The 17,628-nt window shown below is 50.8% G+C and overlaps 1 protein-coding gene across 1 annotated transcript in view; it reads left to right on the top strand.

The window, feature by feature from the left end:
* Positions 1-17,628, top strand: part of PCLO (piccolo presynaptic cytomatrix protein) — a 93,292-nt gene that overhangs the window by 12,248 nt on the left and 63,416 nt on the right. Inside the window, exons 3-4 of the mRNA XM_070754676.1 lie at positions 2,393-3,449; positions 8,385-9,710. Of these exons, the coding sequence (XP_070610777.1) occupies positions 2,393-3,449; positions 8,385-9,710 (2,383 nt within the window). The remainder of the gene's footprint in view (positions 1-2,392; positions 3,450-8,384; positions 9,711-17,628) is intronic.

Genomic DNA, 17,628 nt, shown 5'->3' with positions numbered 1-17,628 from the left:
CAGCGGCTGGACATGTTGCTAGACGCCGTACATGCTGATGTTGCGCTGGGCATGGACATGGGGCTGGAGCCTCCGTCCCGGCCCAGCCAGCAGGCAAGTGCCAGCCACGCAATTCCAGCATGTCCAGCCGCCGCCGTTGGTGCCTCCGTTCCGGAGCTCCGCCTCACAGCTGACCACCCTGCCGCCGCCCCACGGCTACTGGCCACTGCTGCCGCCATTGCCCTCCATTTGCCACCACCCTCCCACCAGGCCCCAAAGCTCACCTGCTGCCGCCGCCAGGGAAGCTCCAGCCGGGCGGGGCGCTGCAGCTGCCGGAAAACTTGGAAGGTGCAAAGAAGGAAGCTCAGCTTCCGGTCTCACAAATTTTTGCTCTTCGCACTCTCAGCAAAAAGTTACGAGACCAGAAGCTGAGCTTCTTTCTTCGCGGCACACCTGACCATGTCTCGCGGCACACCAGTGTGCCGCGGCACACCGGTTGGGAAACACTGCTGTAGCAGAAGCTACGTAGGGTTAGGTTAACAACTCTTGAAGCCTTTTTGGTGATGTTGTTGCTGGGGGCTTGGTGACACTCAGGTCATTTGATAGGAGTTCTCCAAGGTCTTTTACGGAATGAGGGTTTTCTGTAAGGTCTGTAAGCATTTTTTGGTTGAGATTTGGAGTTGCCAGATGTTTGACCATTCAGACAGAAAGCCAAGGTCTTTTTGGAGGATAGATCTGTTATCGGTGGTGTTGAAAAGTTTTACATCATCGGTGAAAAGAACGCAGTTGCTTGTAATGTGATCACAAAGGTCATTTATGTAGAGTATGAAGAGTGTTGGTCCACATACGCTGCCTTGGGGGACGCCGCTCTTAACCAGAACAGGGTTAGATGTGGCACTGCCTATTTTGACAACCTGTTGTCTGTTAGATAGGAACGCAGTTATCCAACTATGGAGGGATGACTGTAGACATCAGGACTTTTAGTAGTTGAAGCTGAAAATTGAAACACGTAACTCAAAGCAGAGTAGAAGAGGTAAGGAACAGAGATAAAGAAATGTATTTCAGCCGTTCAGCAACAGACTCTGCTGAAGAGAGCAGAATTTCACTCTGACGTTTTTCCAAAATAGTTGCAGCACACAAATTAGAATTAAAAAATGAGTCTTTTATCGATTGTTGCTTGGTGCACATTATTATCATTTCACCTGACATATATTCAGGGATAGAAAACTTGACTTTTGATGCAGTGGTACCTCTACCTAAGAATGCCTCTATTTACGAACTTTTCTAGATAAGAACCAGGTGTTGAAGATTTTTTTGCCTCTTCTCAAGAACCATTTTCCACTTAAGAACCCGAGCCTCCAAAACTGTAACCGGAAAAGGCAGGGAGAAGCCTCCGTGGGGCCTCTCTAGGAATATTCAGGGGGAAAACAGGACCGGAAAAGTTGGGTAGAAGCCTCCGTGGGGCCTCTTTAGGAATATCCTGGGAGGAAACAGCCGGGAAAGGTGGGGAGAAGCCTCCGTGGAGCCACTCTAGGAATCTCCGGGGAGGAAACAGGGCCTCCACCCTCCCTGTGGTTTCCCCAATCGCACACATTATTGGCTTTTACATTGGTTCCTATGGGAAAAATCTCTTTTTCTTACAAACTTTTCTTCTTAAGAACCTGGTCACGGAACGAATGAAGTTCATAAGTAGAGGCACCACTGTACTTTCCTTGTGCAATGCTGCGTTTATGAAATAATACAGGCATGCCCAAATTATGATCAAGTCAAATGTAGCCTGAAAAAATTGTGCCGTCCTTCCTGGTCCTAAAACTAGATAGCCACTTCAGTCCTTGTTGATGGGATTCATTTGACTTTTGAATTATATATTCATATCTTAACCGTGTGCAATGCCTATATAATCTCTTCAAGAACTTTTAAACAGTGGAGGAGTTTCCCCACCTACTGAAGTCCCGGGGGTCTCGTTCCCCAAGGGCTTTGAAAGGGCGAAGGGTGGACAGCCGTTGGCCTGGGATAGTGTGAGGTTTTCCTTGAAGATCTCCAAGCTCCCTTCCACTCCTAGGATTCTTTGAAGATGGTAATTTTCGCAGGTTCGATAACATTCAACTGTTTTGGATTTTTGCTGATCCTGCTAACAAACCTACTACATAGTGAAAGTCAGATGAGTAGCCAATATAACGTTCGTCACCCCAGCAGGAAATGTCACACCTAACCCTTGTGCACCCCCTTCCTGCCGCCTGCCACCTCCATACTCTCAAATTGGGAAGGGGCCTCAGCCTGAGAAGGGTGGGGGACGGGAAGGCCGCCTTTATTTGAATGAAAACATGGGATTCATTTTCTAGATTGGGTTTCTTAATATCCAGGGGTTGCGTTGCATTGGGTTAACTCTGCTTCTATCGTGATGCCTTTACAGATCCGCTCCGCCTGACGGCAGTGACCGCCCAAAGCCGCCTGACCCTGGGCCCCCCACGCTGAGCAAAAGCCGAACAGCCGATACTCTGAAAACGGAGCAACGGGTCCCGGGAAGAAGCACGTCGTCCATGAGTTTGGGAGAGTCTAAATCAAAGACGGATTGGAAAGAGGACCAGAAGTCAACCATGATGCCCAGCTTCCTCTCAGAGGCCAATCCATTTGGCGCAGTCACGTCCGTTGTAAATAAATTCAATCCTTTTGATTTGATATCTGATTCGGATACCAACCAGGACGAAGGCTCCAAGAGAACGAAGCCCACCCAGAAGGGTCAGGGTGGGTCTGAGCAGCAGGAGGGGCCCTCCAGGCAGCCTCGGCCGCATTCGTCTCCCAAGCCAAGCGGTCTGCAACGTGGGCCCAGCCAGCCAGCCGCAGAAAAAGCAGGGCCTCCCAAGCAGGAGCCCCAGCCGCAGCCCAAACAAGGCCAGAAACCAGGCTCTGGCCAGACCACAGAAGGAGGAGAAGGAGAAGAAGCCAAACAGCCCCCAGGACCCCCCAAACAGGAATCTGCAAAGGCTGCAAAACCTTCCCCACAACCATCGGGGGCTGAGAGGCCTCCCAGTGTGGGCCTGGCTAAGGCGGCCCCCCAGGCCCCAGCTCTCAAAAAACCAGCCCCCCAGCAGGGAGCCCCTCCTCCCAAGCAGAAGGCTCAGCAGCCGGAAGGGCCCGCAAAGGCCGAACCAGGAGCCCCCAGCAAGCAGCCCCTGCAGCGCTCGGCTGGCCCCGCGAAGGCAGCCCTTCCGCAGCCTGGAGGTCCTGCTGGGAAGCCGCCCTCTCCGCAGCCGCTGCCCCCCGCCAAGCAGGCTGAGCCTCCCGTCCGGTCCCAGCAGCCGCAGGGGGCCCCCTCCCAGCCCGGGTCGCAAGCCGCGCAGAAGGCGCTGTGCCCGCTGTGCAGACACACGGAGCTCCTCCCCGAGAAGGCCAATGGCCACTCCTGCACCCAGTGTCAAACCGTCGTCTGCAGCCTGTGCGGCTTCGATCCCAATCCTCATATCACGGAGGTGAGTACAACGTATAAATGTAGGGTCCTATTTTTTTTAAAAAAAGAAACGCTATCGTTGAAAGGAGGCTGAACGTCAGACAGGCTGAGTGTTGGTCGACTGTCGGTTTGTTCCCCAAGGTCAGCAGGTTCCTGGAATGTCACGGAAGCTTCTTCAGGATTCCTCTGCCACGACACTGGTGGGGGCCAAAACTGCTGCCCTCCTCTGACCCTTCGGAAGTCAGTCGGTCAGCCTCTCTGGCCGCTCGGGATGCATCAGGTGGAGGCGCCTGGGCTGGAAACTTTCTTTATTCCTACAAGTGATAGATTCTAAATATTCCCATTTCCCCCAATAATTATTATTTTGAGTTCAGTTTTAATTACCAGACAGGTAGAAACACGTGAGGAGGCGCGAGGAGCAACCTTGGCCTCAGCTGGATTTGATGCAAATTCCTCCTTTGGGTTGCCTGGCCTTGTCCACCCCAAAGGAGGGAGCGCGTGCCGGTCATTGAGCAAAGCGGCACCTTTACGCCTATGTTGACGTTGCCCTCCTCGGACCCCCGGTGCAATGCTTTTGATTCTGCGAGGAGAAGGGAAGCCCATGCAATAATAATAATAACAACAACAACAACAACAACAATAATAGTAATAATACAGAAGAAAAACGAGAATTAAAAACAACCATTAAAAAGGCAGTGCCCGCAGCAGCAGCCGATGATAAGGCAGCCAAGCGGAGAGCCGACCCGTTTTGAGGCCTAGTGGGAGGGTCCAGCTTCCCTCCGCTTCCTTCTGCCGCCTCCCAGCACCGAGGGTGAGATCGGAGGAAAGGAGGCTGGCGTGAAATGTGTGGGTGGGGAGGGAGAGACCCCAGCTCGGGAGGGTGGGAGCTCCTGAGCGATGGAAGAGTCTGCCTCGTAAGGCGGCAGAAGCTCCATGGCGGGAGGCTGGACCACCCTCTGTCCAGAATGGCTGCCCTGAGGACGCCTGCCCCGGGCAAGAGTCGGCGGGAGGAGCCAGCCTGAGGATCCCCTCCTGCCCGGCCCGCCTCTGTCCACCAGCGAATGCCGGGAGTCCCTCGTAGGAAGCCCAGAATGACAGTGCGCGGGACGCATCTAACTGACCCAAGGAAAGGCCCGCGGTCGCCTCGCAGCCGTTCTCCCTGAGCGCTGGGCCTCTAACCGAGGAGGCCCTCGCGCCGTCTCTGAGGGGGGTTTCCTGAGGCTGGCAGCCACGGAAGCAGGGGCAGCTCTGTAACCCAAACGGAACCTTTATTTCTGCCTCCATCAAATCTCCCCCCCCCCTTCGCCTTGGCTGCTCTGCGTGGATTCTCTTTCCACGCCCGTCTGTGCCCACCGAGCGCTGCCCTCCGAGGAGGAGCCGAGGCCCCACCGTTGGCACAGGGGGCCTGGGGGCAGGTCTAGGCGGCCCCACTCGCGCATGGCGGCTCAGGGCGGCTCACAGGGATATAAAAGTCCACATAAAAGAAGTAAAAGGAATGAAAATAAAATAATAAGAGTGTCAGAGTGGGGGCCATTTTAATCTCTGGATGTGTGATGTTCCCAAAGGAGGGGGCCATCACAGGGAAGGTCCTTCTCTTTCTCTCTCTTGGAATTTTTTAAATTTTCTCCACAATTCCATTCAAATGTCAATTCACACATTCCTTTATGTATAACAATAACATATATATTTATACATTTTAATTCAATCAATCAAAAAAAGTTTCTTATTTTGCACTCACATCCTTCTTCTGTTCATCAGTCTGTCTTCCTTCTTTCTATTACACTCCCCCCTCTCTTCTATCTCTCCCTTCCCCTCCCCTCTTCTTCTGGGTCCTGCCAGATGGGTCTCCCTAGGGGTCGGGAGTGACCCACGACATTCCCTGCTCTGGTGGGTCGGGTAGAGGTGACCGGCAAGAGACGGTCTCTCCGACGACCTGATCCCAAGCAAATATACACTGAACACTTAAGAAACAGAATATAACTCCAAGTAAATCAAACTTCTGTGAACTGCCCTTACCAGCTTTACATTTTTATTTTAGTAGGACTTTGAGATAACATTATATTTGCTGTGCCGGCAGATGCGACCGCCGTGCCAGAGGTTCCCCCTCCCCGGTCAAGGCTGAGCGGTTCTAGAGAGGCAGCCCGGAACCCGGGACTGTCTCGTTCGGCCTTCCCTTTCCTGCCTTCCCTTGACCCTTGTGGGATTCCTTCTCACCCCAAATTTGTTAGTTTCATCGTTTCTCGGGCCCCCTCCCCTTCGTGCACAGCCCCCAAATTAGAGCTGTTAAAATCAGCCCCTTCCCCAGATATTTAGTTCGGGGGCCGCCAATTTCTTCCTGCCAAGACCACCTCGGACCCCGGTCCCACGACCGGACAGTCCTCAGGCCATTTTTGTTTCTGTCTCTTCCGTTCATTACTTTGAACAAATCTCTTAAGGCAACTGCATCACCACTGTCCAAATCCACATCCGTTTTCTTCACCCAAGCAAACTGCACCTCAAATCCGCATCGCTAAGGATGGCACATTCAGAGCTTCACTGGCACCAGTGCTAACGTTGCCTAGCAACCGCAGCTTTGCCGGTGTGAGAGAGTCAGGCGGCTCGAGGTGTTTCCTTGGGGACAGGCTGACTGGCAGGAAGTGGGGCCGGTCCCAGTCCAGGTCCACCCCACTCTCGGAAGGCCCCAAAGTATCATTGGCTTTCACCTCCCACAAACAGAGGATGGGCCTCCGCGACACTTGGGGCAGGCGCCGGTTGTGTTCGGTTTTTTCTAATTTTCCCTTGAGGAGACGGTGTGGGGCTCTTTCGAAGGTGCCCTGACCTGTTGGGGTAGTGTAGCCTAATGGGCAGAGACTGAACTCCCGGGCACACACAGAGCATCTCGACTGATGTGTGCAAGGGACTTACACGGGGCCTCGTTATGCAGATAAACGATGTTAAGATAATGCATTTTGCTTCAGTCTTTAGAATCTGAACCCTCCAGTTGGCCCACAGAAGCATTTAAAAGAAATTATGTGCCAAAAGTGAAGCGTTTACTGGGATTTCCTTTATGACGCTCATCTCCCAAATCTTGAATCAATATTGCGTTTGTTTGTTTGTTTGTTTGTTTATTAGATTTGTATGCGGCTCACAACAGGAAGATACAATACAAATCCAACGATTAAAAACAAAACAGTTTTAAAAAGCCCTTGATTAAAAACATTCATGCAACCCAAACAAACCATACATAAAACATACAACAATTTCCCCATGCCTGGCGGCAAAGGTGGGTTTTTAGGAGTTTGCGAAAGGCAAGGTGGGTGGGGGCAGTCCTAATCTCCAGGGGGAGTTGATTCCAGAGGTTCAGGGCCACCACAGAAAAGACTATTATTATTATTATTATTATTATTATTATTATTATTATTATTATTATTTATTGGATTTATATGCCATCCCTCTCCGAAAACTCGGGGTGGCTAACAGCAATCAGACGGCATTGTTTAGTCAACGGGACCCGGAGAAGGCCCACTCTGTGGGACCTAATCAGTTGCTGGGATTCGTGCGGCAGAAGGTGGTCCCGAAGGTATTCTGGTCCGATGCCAAGAAGGGTTTTATAGGTCATAACCAACACTTTGAATTGTGACCGGAAACTGATTGGCAACCAATGCAGACTGCGGAGTGTTGGTGTGACATGGGCATATCTGGGAAAGCCCATGATTGCTCTCACAGCTGCATTCTGTGCGATCTGGAGTTTCCGAACACTCTTCAAAGGTCGCCCCACATAGAGAGCATTACAACAGTTGAACCTCAAGGTGATGAGGGCATGAGTGACTGTGAGCAGTGACTCCCGATCCAGGTAGGGTTGCAACTGGTGCACCAGGCGAACCTGGGCAAACGCCCCCCTCGCCACAGCTGAAAGATGGTTCTCCAGTGTTAGCTATGGATTGAGGAGGACGCCAAGTTGTGGAGGACGCCAAGTTGCTTTGTTGCCTGGACATGTGGTGGAGATGTACAACCGGGTATCATCACCATACCCCATGCATCCCCCCTGCCCTTGGATGATCTCTCCTAGCGGTTTCATGTCGATATTGAATAGCGAGGGGAGAGGACCGACACCTGAGGCACCCCACAAGGGAGAAGCCTAGAGGCCGACCTCTGACCCCCACTAACACTGAATGCATCCGACTGGAGAGGTAGGAGGAGAACCACTGCAGACCAGTGCCTCCCACTCCCACTAGTTACAAGTTTCTTGTGGATATTAAACCACTAACTTTCTTACAAGTTCATTTAAAAATCAGAAATAGATGCTGCAAGCCTTCAAAAAATAAAGGATGCGTCTAGGTTAAGTTTCAATGAGTTCTTGATTGTAATATGGAAAAGCTACTTGATGTGTCCATTTCCGGCCCCTCAGCCAGTGGAGCCTGCTGCCACATGAAATGTAGTAATTAAGTAATGTTGCCAAAGGGTCACATTTTAAATAGCACAAGGCCGATCTCTTGGCTAGGCCGAATTGCTGCAACCGACTGTGGCATCACGATCTAACGTCTTCCGCCGGGGTCTCCTTGCTATGCTGCCACCACAAAGCTCAAAGGTCTCCAACTGCAGGCAGATTCTTTGGGAATTCACGGCCTCAGTCAAAGGCCCGTGTGGCTGCCGCTGGCCGAGCGCCCATTTACCTCCACCCTCCCGTCTGAAAAGGAAACAGACCTGTCGCCTTCGATTTCTCCCACCCCGTGGCTGCCCGTCTCCCCCTCCCCTTTGAAGGCTGCGGAGGTGCCCAGCCAGATGGGTGTAATCTAGTTGCATCGATTATTTTGCGTTAATAGTTTTGTCCAGTACGCATTGGTGGCATACAGAGATATAAGGATAGCCACATACGTGACACTAGTATACCAGTCAGTTCCTTCAAATAATGTAAAGTGAATCTTTGGGTTCCGCGGATATAATTCTGTTCTCTTTTGTTTTTCAATTACGCCTGCAGATCAAAGAGTGGCTGTGCTTGACCTGCCAGATGCAGAGAGCTTTAGGGGGGGACTTGGCCCCTGCTCACGTCTCCGGACCTTCCCCGCGCCAGCAAGGGACTCCCGCCAAAGCGGCTCCTCAGCCAGCTGCGAAGGAGAAGAGGAAAGAGGCTGCCCCCAAACAGGAGGCGGCCCAGGCCCTGGAGGAGCAGCAGAAAAGGCCACCCGCGCAGACCCAGCCGGCTGCCCTGCCCCGTTCTTCCCCTGCAAAGGCCGAGGCTCCTCCGGCGGGGCCCCGGCTGGCAGAATCCAGAACCCAGAAGTCCGGCCAGGCCAAGCCACCGGGAGGTGAGGATCAGCCAGGGCAACCTAGTCCCCGGAGACTCACAAGCGATGCCGCAACTAAGCCTTCCCAGCCGGACTCCAAGCAAAACGGCTCCAAGCCTTCATCCGCTCAGCAGCAAGCTGCCCTTCAGGGACCGGAAGAGGGCAGCCTGCCACACGACCCGCCTGCGCCCGGGGATGGAACTGCCACTCCGGACTGCAAAACTTTGCCTCAGGGGCCTCCTCAGAAGTCCGAAAGGAAACTTGGTCCTCAGCTTGAAGCCGACCTCAGTGCTCAGGTCCCAAAGGCAGCCGAAGCAGCCGGAGTGAAGGAACCCCCTGTGAAAACCCAGCCACCCCGGGGGAATCCCGGCCCAGGTGCCAAATTGACCCCCAAAGGCCAGGAAGCCTCTGTGGGCCTAAAGCCCAGCCAAGCCCGGCCTCAGGCTCAGGCCCAGCCACCTCTGAAGGCCCCGGAACAAGCCAAGCGCCTCGGCCCTCAAGCGGGAGGAGATGCGCCCAAGCCCCTCCCTGCGGCTCCTCCGGGAACGGTGACTGGGAAGCTCTTTGGATTTGGGGCCTCGATTTTCAGCCAGGCTTCGAGCTTGATCACCCCGTCAGGCCAGCCGGGAGCTCAGGCACCAGGACCGGCCCCCGTGGCCCCCTCCCGGCAGCCCCCTCCCCCTGTGGTCCTGCAGAAAGGGGCCCCTCCACCCTCTCCCAAGGGGGCCCCTGTGAAGAAGGACGCAGAAAGAACCTCTCGGAAGGAAGCCAGCCGGACAGAGAGCCCGACGGAGCCGCTGCCTGCCCAGGCCTCCCAGGCACCTGGTGGGGCCCGGAGAGGAAAGACGGCGGGGCCACCGGAAGCACCCCAGGGCCCCCCAAAAGCCTCCCTGTGTCCCCTCTGCAAAACCAGCCTGAATGTGGGGTCTGAAGAGCCCCCCAATTACAACAGATGCACAGAGTGCCGGACGGTGGTATGCAGCCTCTGCGGATTCAATCCCAGGCCCCACATCACAGAGGTAGGTGGGCGCAGCTGCCCTGGTCTACAGTGGGTTTGTGTTGCTTCCTCTACCCCCACCCCCATCCATGCATGCCAGTTATTTGACCCCCATCCCAGTCTGAGGAAAATGTGGCCGAGGTGGCTTGGTTGAAAGTTTAGGGTCTCCCCTGGGCAGCTTTCTTTTCTCCTGGCTTTCATCCGCTGCGTGGCTTGTAGCTGAGCAACAGAGCAGGGTTTGAGCAGTTCCTTGTATTTTATAGTGTTGGAAAGGACAGAGGAGCAAGGCCACTGTTCCTTCGTGAAGAGAATGGCCAACCCAAGACCCGGAGTGTGTGTGGGGGGGGGCAACGAGGCAATAACGGACGAGAGAGTGCTCGGATGCTTCGGATACTTCATGCCAGGGGTCCAGATGCCTACACTCTTTACGTAAGCGCAGCCGGTCCCCTCCTGGGTTTTTGCTGGCAACCTGCAGAGCTGAAGGGCTAAGGACCCTCTTGCTATCTACAGACCTCGCAGAAACTCTCGGGTGCAGCCAAGAAGGCGAGGGGTCCATCGTCCGCCTCTGTTAAGAGCTTGCGGTGGAGTTCTTGATAGGTTTATTTCATGACGGTAAAAGATAATTGGACGTGCAAGTGATGACTTAACCTTGTTTCCCCATAAAAGTGGTCTTGAAGCTGGCACCCTTAGTAAGGATGCACATGGAATTTGGGGTGGGGGGGTGTTGCTTCAAAGATTTGTGGTGCTGGGAAGCGCTGACTGCAGCCCCCAAAGTGACTGTGGCTGGATTGGAGCTGCCGGGCCATTTTTTTCTCTCTACTGGGGAGGTTAAAGAAAGGGGAGAGTACCGAACATTTAAGAGGAAAGGGAGGCTCCTCACGAATGAAGGTAAAGCAGCAGCCCAGGTGGATGTTCCTGGCTAGCCTTGAATAGTTGACGGTTGTGGCTTAAGTCGAGTGGGCAAACCTTGGATTCACCGAAGGGACCCCCCTTCCTTTCTGCCCTTCCCCTTGCAGGGCCCACTGCTCAGTTGCCAGACCTTCTTGTGTTCTGCTGGCTTGTCTCAACCACCCATAATTACAGGGTAATTAGTCCAGGAAGACACACACCACACGATAAAAGGAAAACCCAAAAGATTTTATAAACAGAAAAACAGAAACAGCTCCCTTTTTAAATGTCAAAGGGATTTTCTGGTACACACAAGGCACGGGTTAAATGCAGTCCAGTTGCTCACCCAATAACTGGGAAATTGAGTCCAATTCTAAAGTCCAGAGAGTCCACACACACAATCCTGAACAGCAAAAACCACGATCTTGACGAAACAATGAATCAGATAAACTGCCATGAGGCTAAAACACCAGGCTGCACTTTTATCTGTAGCACTAATTACAGCAGCCCCACCCAACCACAGGTGGCCTCATTTTCTCTTGTAATAATCCTTCAGTTGTTGTCTCCTATGCATCACTCTACGCATGTGTGGATGTGTCATTAATTCTTGTTCAGAATCCATGGATGATACAGATGACTGATCTCCTCCTGGGCTGTCTGCCAAACTCCCCTCTTCCCTATCACTCACACTTCCTTGGTCAGAGGAGACTTTGTCGGCAGATTCTACTGGGAGCAAAACAGGCCTCCCCCACATCCACCTGCACATTCCTTGGGGCAGGAGCTGGGCCAGAGCTAACCACAACATCTTGTGTGTGCAGGGAATGATTGTCTCCGAAGTCCTTCTTGCCTCCAACGTAGGGGGTGCAGTTGGGTCCCCACAGGAAGAAGCTCAGAACTATTATAGGTTTACTCATCGCATTTACATAATTGCTCATCTCACAAAAACGCAACGGCTGGATTCCCAGGGAGCTCCGTTCAGGACCAGCCCCCTCCGTGCCTGGCGCGTTCACTGCCGTCGCCGCTGCTGCTGGGCACCAGGAAGGCGTTCGAAGGATTTGGGGCAGTTCTGCAAGCGCTCTTGTCCCAGATTCTCTGCTGGAACTCTTAAATGCCTGGCTGGTTTCATTTTCATGCGTGCTCGTCTTATGTACGTTGGGAGGGTTCTGTTTTGCTGCTTTTTAAAAGAGAATGCATTCCATTTTATGCACAAGCCCTTCTTTTAAGCTGCTATTACTTAGATACATTAAATTGCAGGGGCAGAAATTCCTCTGCCTGAAGCTCACAAAGCAAATTGCGCCCCCCCCCCCCCTTTTAATTCCCTCTCGGCGTTTTTGCCTTTCCACTCTCACATTTGCTTGGCGTCTGCTGTGGGCCCTGCGTTCAAGAGGCCCTGTCGAGTGGGGAAATAACAGGCAGGGCAGCACTCTCAGGTTTCACATACAGGAAAAAAACCCTCAATTTTCAAAGACTAAAAAACCTGAAAAGCGAAAAGCATATATTGTGAGTGCTTGGCATTATAAAACTCCAAATCAAGCTTAATCCATCCTGTGCCATGGTGGACTGACTGGTGGAGTCCATTAAATGTCAATTTCTGCTGGAAACATGAATTGATTTATTTCAATATTTTTGATCACGAATGAGATCAAACCTATCTATCTACCTACCTACCTATCTATCTATCTATCATCCATATCTATCTGTCTGTCTATCTGTCTGTCTGTCTGTCTGTCTGTCTATCTATCTATATAATCTATCATCCATATCTATCTATCTATCATCCATATCTATCTATCTATCTATCTATCTATCTATCATCCATATCTATCTGTCTGTCTGTCTGTCTGTCTGTCTGTCTGTCTGTCTGTCTGTCTGTCTGTCTATCTATCATCCATATCTATCTATCTATCTATCATCCATATCTATCTATCTATCTATCATCCATATCTATCTATCTATCTATCTATCTATCATCCATATTTATCTATCTGTCTGTCTGTCTGTCTGTCTATCTATCTATCATCCATATCTATCTATCTATCTATCTATCTATCTATCTATCTATCTATCTATCTATCTATCTATCTATCATCCATATCTATCTGTCTGTCTGTCTATCTATCTGTCTGTCTGTCTGTCTATCTATCTATCATCCATATCTATCTATCTATCTATCTATCTATCTATCTATCTATCTATCTATTTATCATCCATATCTATCTATCTATCTATCATCCATATCTGTCTGTCTGTCTGTCTATCTGTCTGTCTATCTGTCTGTCTATCTATCTATCTATCTATCTATCTATCTATCTATCTATCTAATCTATCATCCATATCTGTCTGTCTGTCTATCTATCTATCTATCTATCTATCTATCTATCTATCTATCTATCTATCATCCATATCTATCTATGTCTGTCTGTCTGTCTGTCTATCTATCTATCATCCATATCTGTCTGTCTGTCTGTCTGTCTGTCTGTCTATCTATCTATCTATCTATCTATCTATCTAATCTATCATCCATATCTGTCTGTCTGTCTGTCTGTCTATCTATCTATCTATCTATCTATCTATCTATCATCCATATCTATCTATCTCTCTGTCTGTCTGTCTGTCTGTCTGTCTATCTATCTATCTATCATCCATATCTATCTGTCTGTCTGTCTGTCTGTCTGTCTGTCTGTCTGTCTATCTATCTATCTATTATCTATCTCTATAAAAGTTTCCATTATTCTCACAAATGTCCATTTTGTCTTAAAAATGGTTTTATTCTCAAGAACTGTTTTCTGTCTTTTTTAACCTTCTAATCCATGCATGTTTCATTAAATTTAGTGATGTCTAATACATATTTATCTGCATTATATTCTTTTCAGCTCACATTCATTATAATTTTAAAAAGTATTTTTTATTTTATATTTCTTAACATGAGTTAAATATTTTTTAAAAAAACATTTTGGCCTATTGTTTGAATATTTTATTTGTATTTTGCCCTAAACATTTTTTTTAACCTGCTATTATGTTTTATTTGGATCGGCCAATGAGCTTACATTATTTCAGAATGGTTTTGATTGTTGCTGTTGTAGGCTAATCCCGGTATTTGGTCATTTGTTCATTATTACGGTTGGTTTCCCAGTTGGCCATTGAGAGGCAGGACTTGTGGGGTCTTTCCTGAGGATCTGGAGAGCCAGGCGTGGATGTATGGGCGTTGAAGGCCTGGGGAGGAGGAGGCCGGCTGTCAGCTGTTCCCAGGGAAGCCGCCTTTGACGTCGGTGCCCCGGGTGTTTTGGGGGGGCCCAGAGGCGCCTATGACTGAGGGGGGCCCTGTGGGACCAGGGTGGAGCAGCCACACCTGGAGGGGGAGGGGGGCAGGTGAGCAGGAGGGCAGGGGGGGGGCTTTCTCGGGGGGGGAGGAAGGGGGGGCCATGGGAGATGGGGAGAGGGGGGGCCCTGGGGAACAAAAAGGGGTCCTGAGGCCTGATCAGACCCCTCCCTTTTTTTCCCCTTTGGAGACGTTTTGGAGCCCAGACGGGTGGGCTGTTTCTGGCCCTCTGGCTGGTGCCTGACGCTGGGTAAGGGCGCCTCTGTGTGTGTGTGTGTGTGTGTGTGTGTGTGTGTGTGTGTGTGCGTGTGTGTGTGTGTGCGTGTGTCACACCGCCTCCCCCGCTGTCAGGTAGGGTGGACGGAAGGGAAGCAGAGAGAAGCGCAGCTGGGCCTCTTATAGGGAGCTGCCAGACAGCCAATCAGCACTCAACCTTTTCCCTCCAGAATGGAGGACCTGAGTGAGGCCTGCATGCCTCAGTCTGAGGATGGGACGCTGTCTCGTGCCCCCCCACCCCCCACCCCGTTTCTCTCTGCAGGCCTTTGTGCTGGGTTCTCCGGCCCCTGGACGGCCTCGGTCGGTGTTCCCTGCCCCCCCCCCTCGCCTGCTGCAGTTTCTAGGAGGGTCTCATTTCTCTTCTCATGACCCCCCCCCGTAGGACTTCTGAAAAGGCGGCTAAGTGGAGCCCTCTGCTGAGTCCGTGGGGAGCCCGCCTGGTGTGGTGGCGGCTAAGGCATCAGCAGGAACCAGGAGGCTCTGGGTTCCAGTCCAGCCCGGAGCACAAAGCCAGCCAGTCGTTTTCTCTCAGCCCCTGGAAGGAGGCAATGGCAAAGCTCTTTTGGACAAGAAAACATGCTACGAATAATGCAGGGACGTGATGGAACAGAAGGGGAACCCGACCTCTAGGACCGGGCTATCCCTCCGAAAGCCCCAATTCCTCCACCCTCGGTTCTGTCCATCTGCCGCTCTGGGCAGCTTCAGCCAAGAATCCTTTTTGGCTCTTTTGCTGCATAGAAGCCTCGCTCTGGCCAGCGCATCAAAGCACGTTGATGGTGGACATGTCCAAGGACTGGAGAAATAATTGCTGCTTTTTATTTTTATAACAGAGAAATTGTGAAGCTGTATAACTCATCCAGGGTTGGAAATTACTTTGGCCTATGAACACAGTCCAGACGTCCAGGGGTTTTCACTTTTATAAATAAGGAAGTTGCCATGGAAATGGGTGTTTCCCCTACGTGCTTATTTATTGTAAAGTCCAAAGGGGAGATGACCTTCTTATAAGGCAGGGTAGGACAATGACACAATTGCAGTGCCTGGGTCACCTACAAAAACTGGAGGGGGGCTATTTTGCGGTGCCTGGGCTGCAGGTTTTGGTCCCCAGACCCACCTGCCTCCGAGCCCCCACCCGTGCGGGGAAGCACGAAGCCTCCGAGCTTCAGAACTTGGCTTTTCCTCAGAGGTCGCAACCAAGAACTGGGCAGGAGGCTGAGCTGCAGCTGCGTCAGTTCCACGTTTTCAGAAAGTGCAATTAGGATATTATATATACTATTTACTAATACCAGTAGTGTGTGTGTGTGCGTGTGTGCGTGCGTGAGAGAGAGTTTTTGGAAGCCACGTGACGTGAGATGACTTCTGTCCTACTTTGTGGATTCCCACATCTCTTCCCTACAGACGTCTTGACCGATGGAGACCGATGTCTTGCAAAACACTTTCTGAGAAGCCGTGAAACCCATCATTGTCTCCCGTTGACTCCTCCCTGATCTCAGTGAGAGGCGGGAGGGGGGGTGAAGGGCCAGCCCTATAGCTGCCTCTGATCATCCATCCTCCTTGGATAACGTCTCCCGGGGGGGGGCAGAAAGGGAGCTGTTTAAACGAATCCATTTGGGGCCCATGGGTTTGGTGCCAACAGGGGTCTAAGAGCTTTGGATTTCGACTGGATCCGTTGTGCCGTCCAGTTGGCTGCCCATTTTGGGCCACACAAAGCAAATGTAAAACCACTTGGGCCCTTTGGGTGAGCTGGAGCTTTCGGCCTTCCGACAGGAGTTGTGCAAACGTTTATTACTGGCACAAATAGTTGCTAGTGCTAGCAAGGCAACCGGACTCCTAAATTATAATCATCCAACCCTGGTGGATCTTGGACTGTTTAATCCAACGATTAATTGATTCACTATATTATTCATTATGGGAAACTTTTGTTGGTAACTCATCGTTTTTGGGGATGCCCCTCATTGCCCCCCCCCCTTGGAACCAATTAACACTGAGTACCATAGTGCCACTGCATAGCATATAAGAATCAAGAATGATGAAATGGTCAAGATTTTCCAGTGGAAGAGAAAAACCGTCACTTAAGGAGGGATGAATAAGGATGCTGAATGGGACCAAACCTTTTTAACTTTATGAAATTGTCACAGAGATTGAGACTTGGACATTAGAATATGTAACAGGATTATTTAGCCTAACTAGGGATAAAACCTTCTTTCTCTTTTGTTCTAGACATCCAAGGGATTGTGGCCTGTCTTGTGAAACCATTAATCACAGGGCAGCATTCCAGCAAATCCAAACAGCCAGAATTTACTAGGCCAACGTAACAGGGAGCAATATTCTGCTTTCACTGCCCTGCTGCAGAGGGTTCTTGCCCCTGGCTGACCTTGAGAAACCAAAGCAAGGTTGGACCTGCTTCGTATGTGGATAGGTGGCCAGACTCTAAATCAGACCAGGGGGCCAAGAAGCATCTGTTGACATATCACCTGGGTGGAAAAGCTCTTCTTGCTGGTGGTGCTTTTTGGAGTAATTTGTCTAAAGTCAGATGTGAAACTGGCCGGAGCTGATTGTTAATGGAATGAGAAATCTGAGGATTGTGGACTGAACCGAGAAGTCAAAAAAGTTCTGGGAAAAAAAGCACTTCATTTTCCTGGAAGTGACCAGGAATTAAGCTTGTTTTACCTCTTATCCCCTGCTCTGCCCCAGCGTTGGACCACAGAGAACGCAGCTTAGACAAAGTCTGTACAAACCTTAGTTTACTAATTAAGGACTACTAATGAGTTTCCTTAGTAGTCATCAAACACTACTACAGTTTAAAGCAGTCTTTTCTGAACACCGGCTGTTAATTCAATCTCATTAACAGCCAGTCCACAAATTCATAACTCAATTCTGAGTAAACAGTCTTATAGATAACAGCAATCTCACGATGGTTGGCAAAGGCAATTTCCGGGAGAACTGTCAAGAGAGAAAATGAGAGCCAATCAGATGTTTCTGGAGTCAAGACAGCAAGGAATATGAATGTAGTTGGCTCCTTCATCATCACCCCTTAAATAGGCTCAGGGAGTGGCCAATTAGCCCAAAGCCCTACCCCCGAGGAGACCTCCTCCTCCTGAGGAACCACTCCTGCCTTTTGGCAGCTCTGCGTACCCATGCGTTGAGAATAGGCTCCTCCTCTTCTTCCTCCTCGTCACTGGTGGGAGTTTCTGGAGGTTCCAAAGGCCCCGGCTGAACCTCCACCTCTGGCACCGAGTCCTCTCCAGCCTCCTCACTGTCAGCTGCAGCTACACAGGCCACCAGTGCATCACCACATCAGCCTCTTCATTGTCGGAATCAGCTACCAGCTGCACAGGCGGCTGGCAGGCCGCAACATCACCACACTAGGACAGAGGTTGCTTGTGTGGATTGATTCTCGGAGAGCGTGTTTCACAGAGGCCCTGCCTTTCTCTGGCTGAAATGACCCCAAACTGTCCCC

Source organism: Erythrolamprus reginae, chromosome 6 (assembly GCF_031021105.1).
Source record: "Erythrolamprus reginae isolate rEryReg1 chromosome 6, rEryReg1.hap1, whole genome shotgun sequence".
NCBI classification, from domain to species: domain Eukaryota; kingdom Metazoa; phylum Chordata; class Lepidosauria; order Squamata; family Dipsadidae; genus Erythrolamprus; species Erythrolamprus reginae.
The sequence above is the reverse complement of the archived record's forward strand: the minus strand, read 5'-3'. Positions and strand labels throughout refer to the sequence as shown.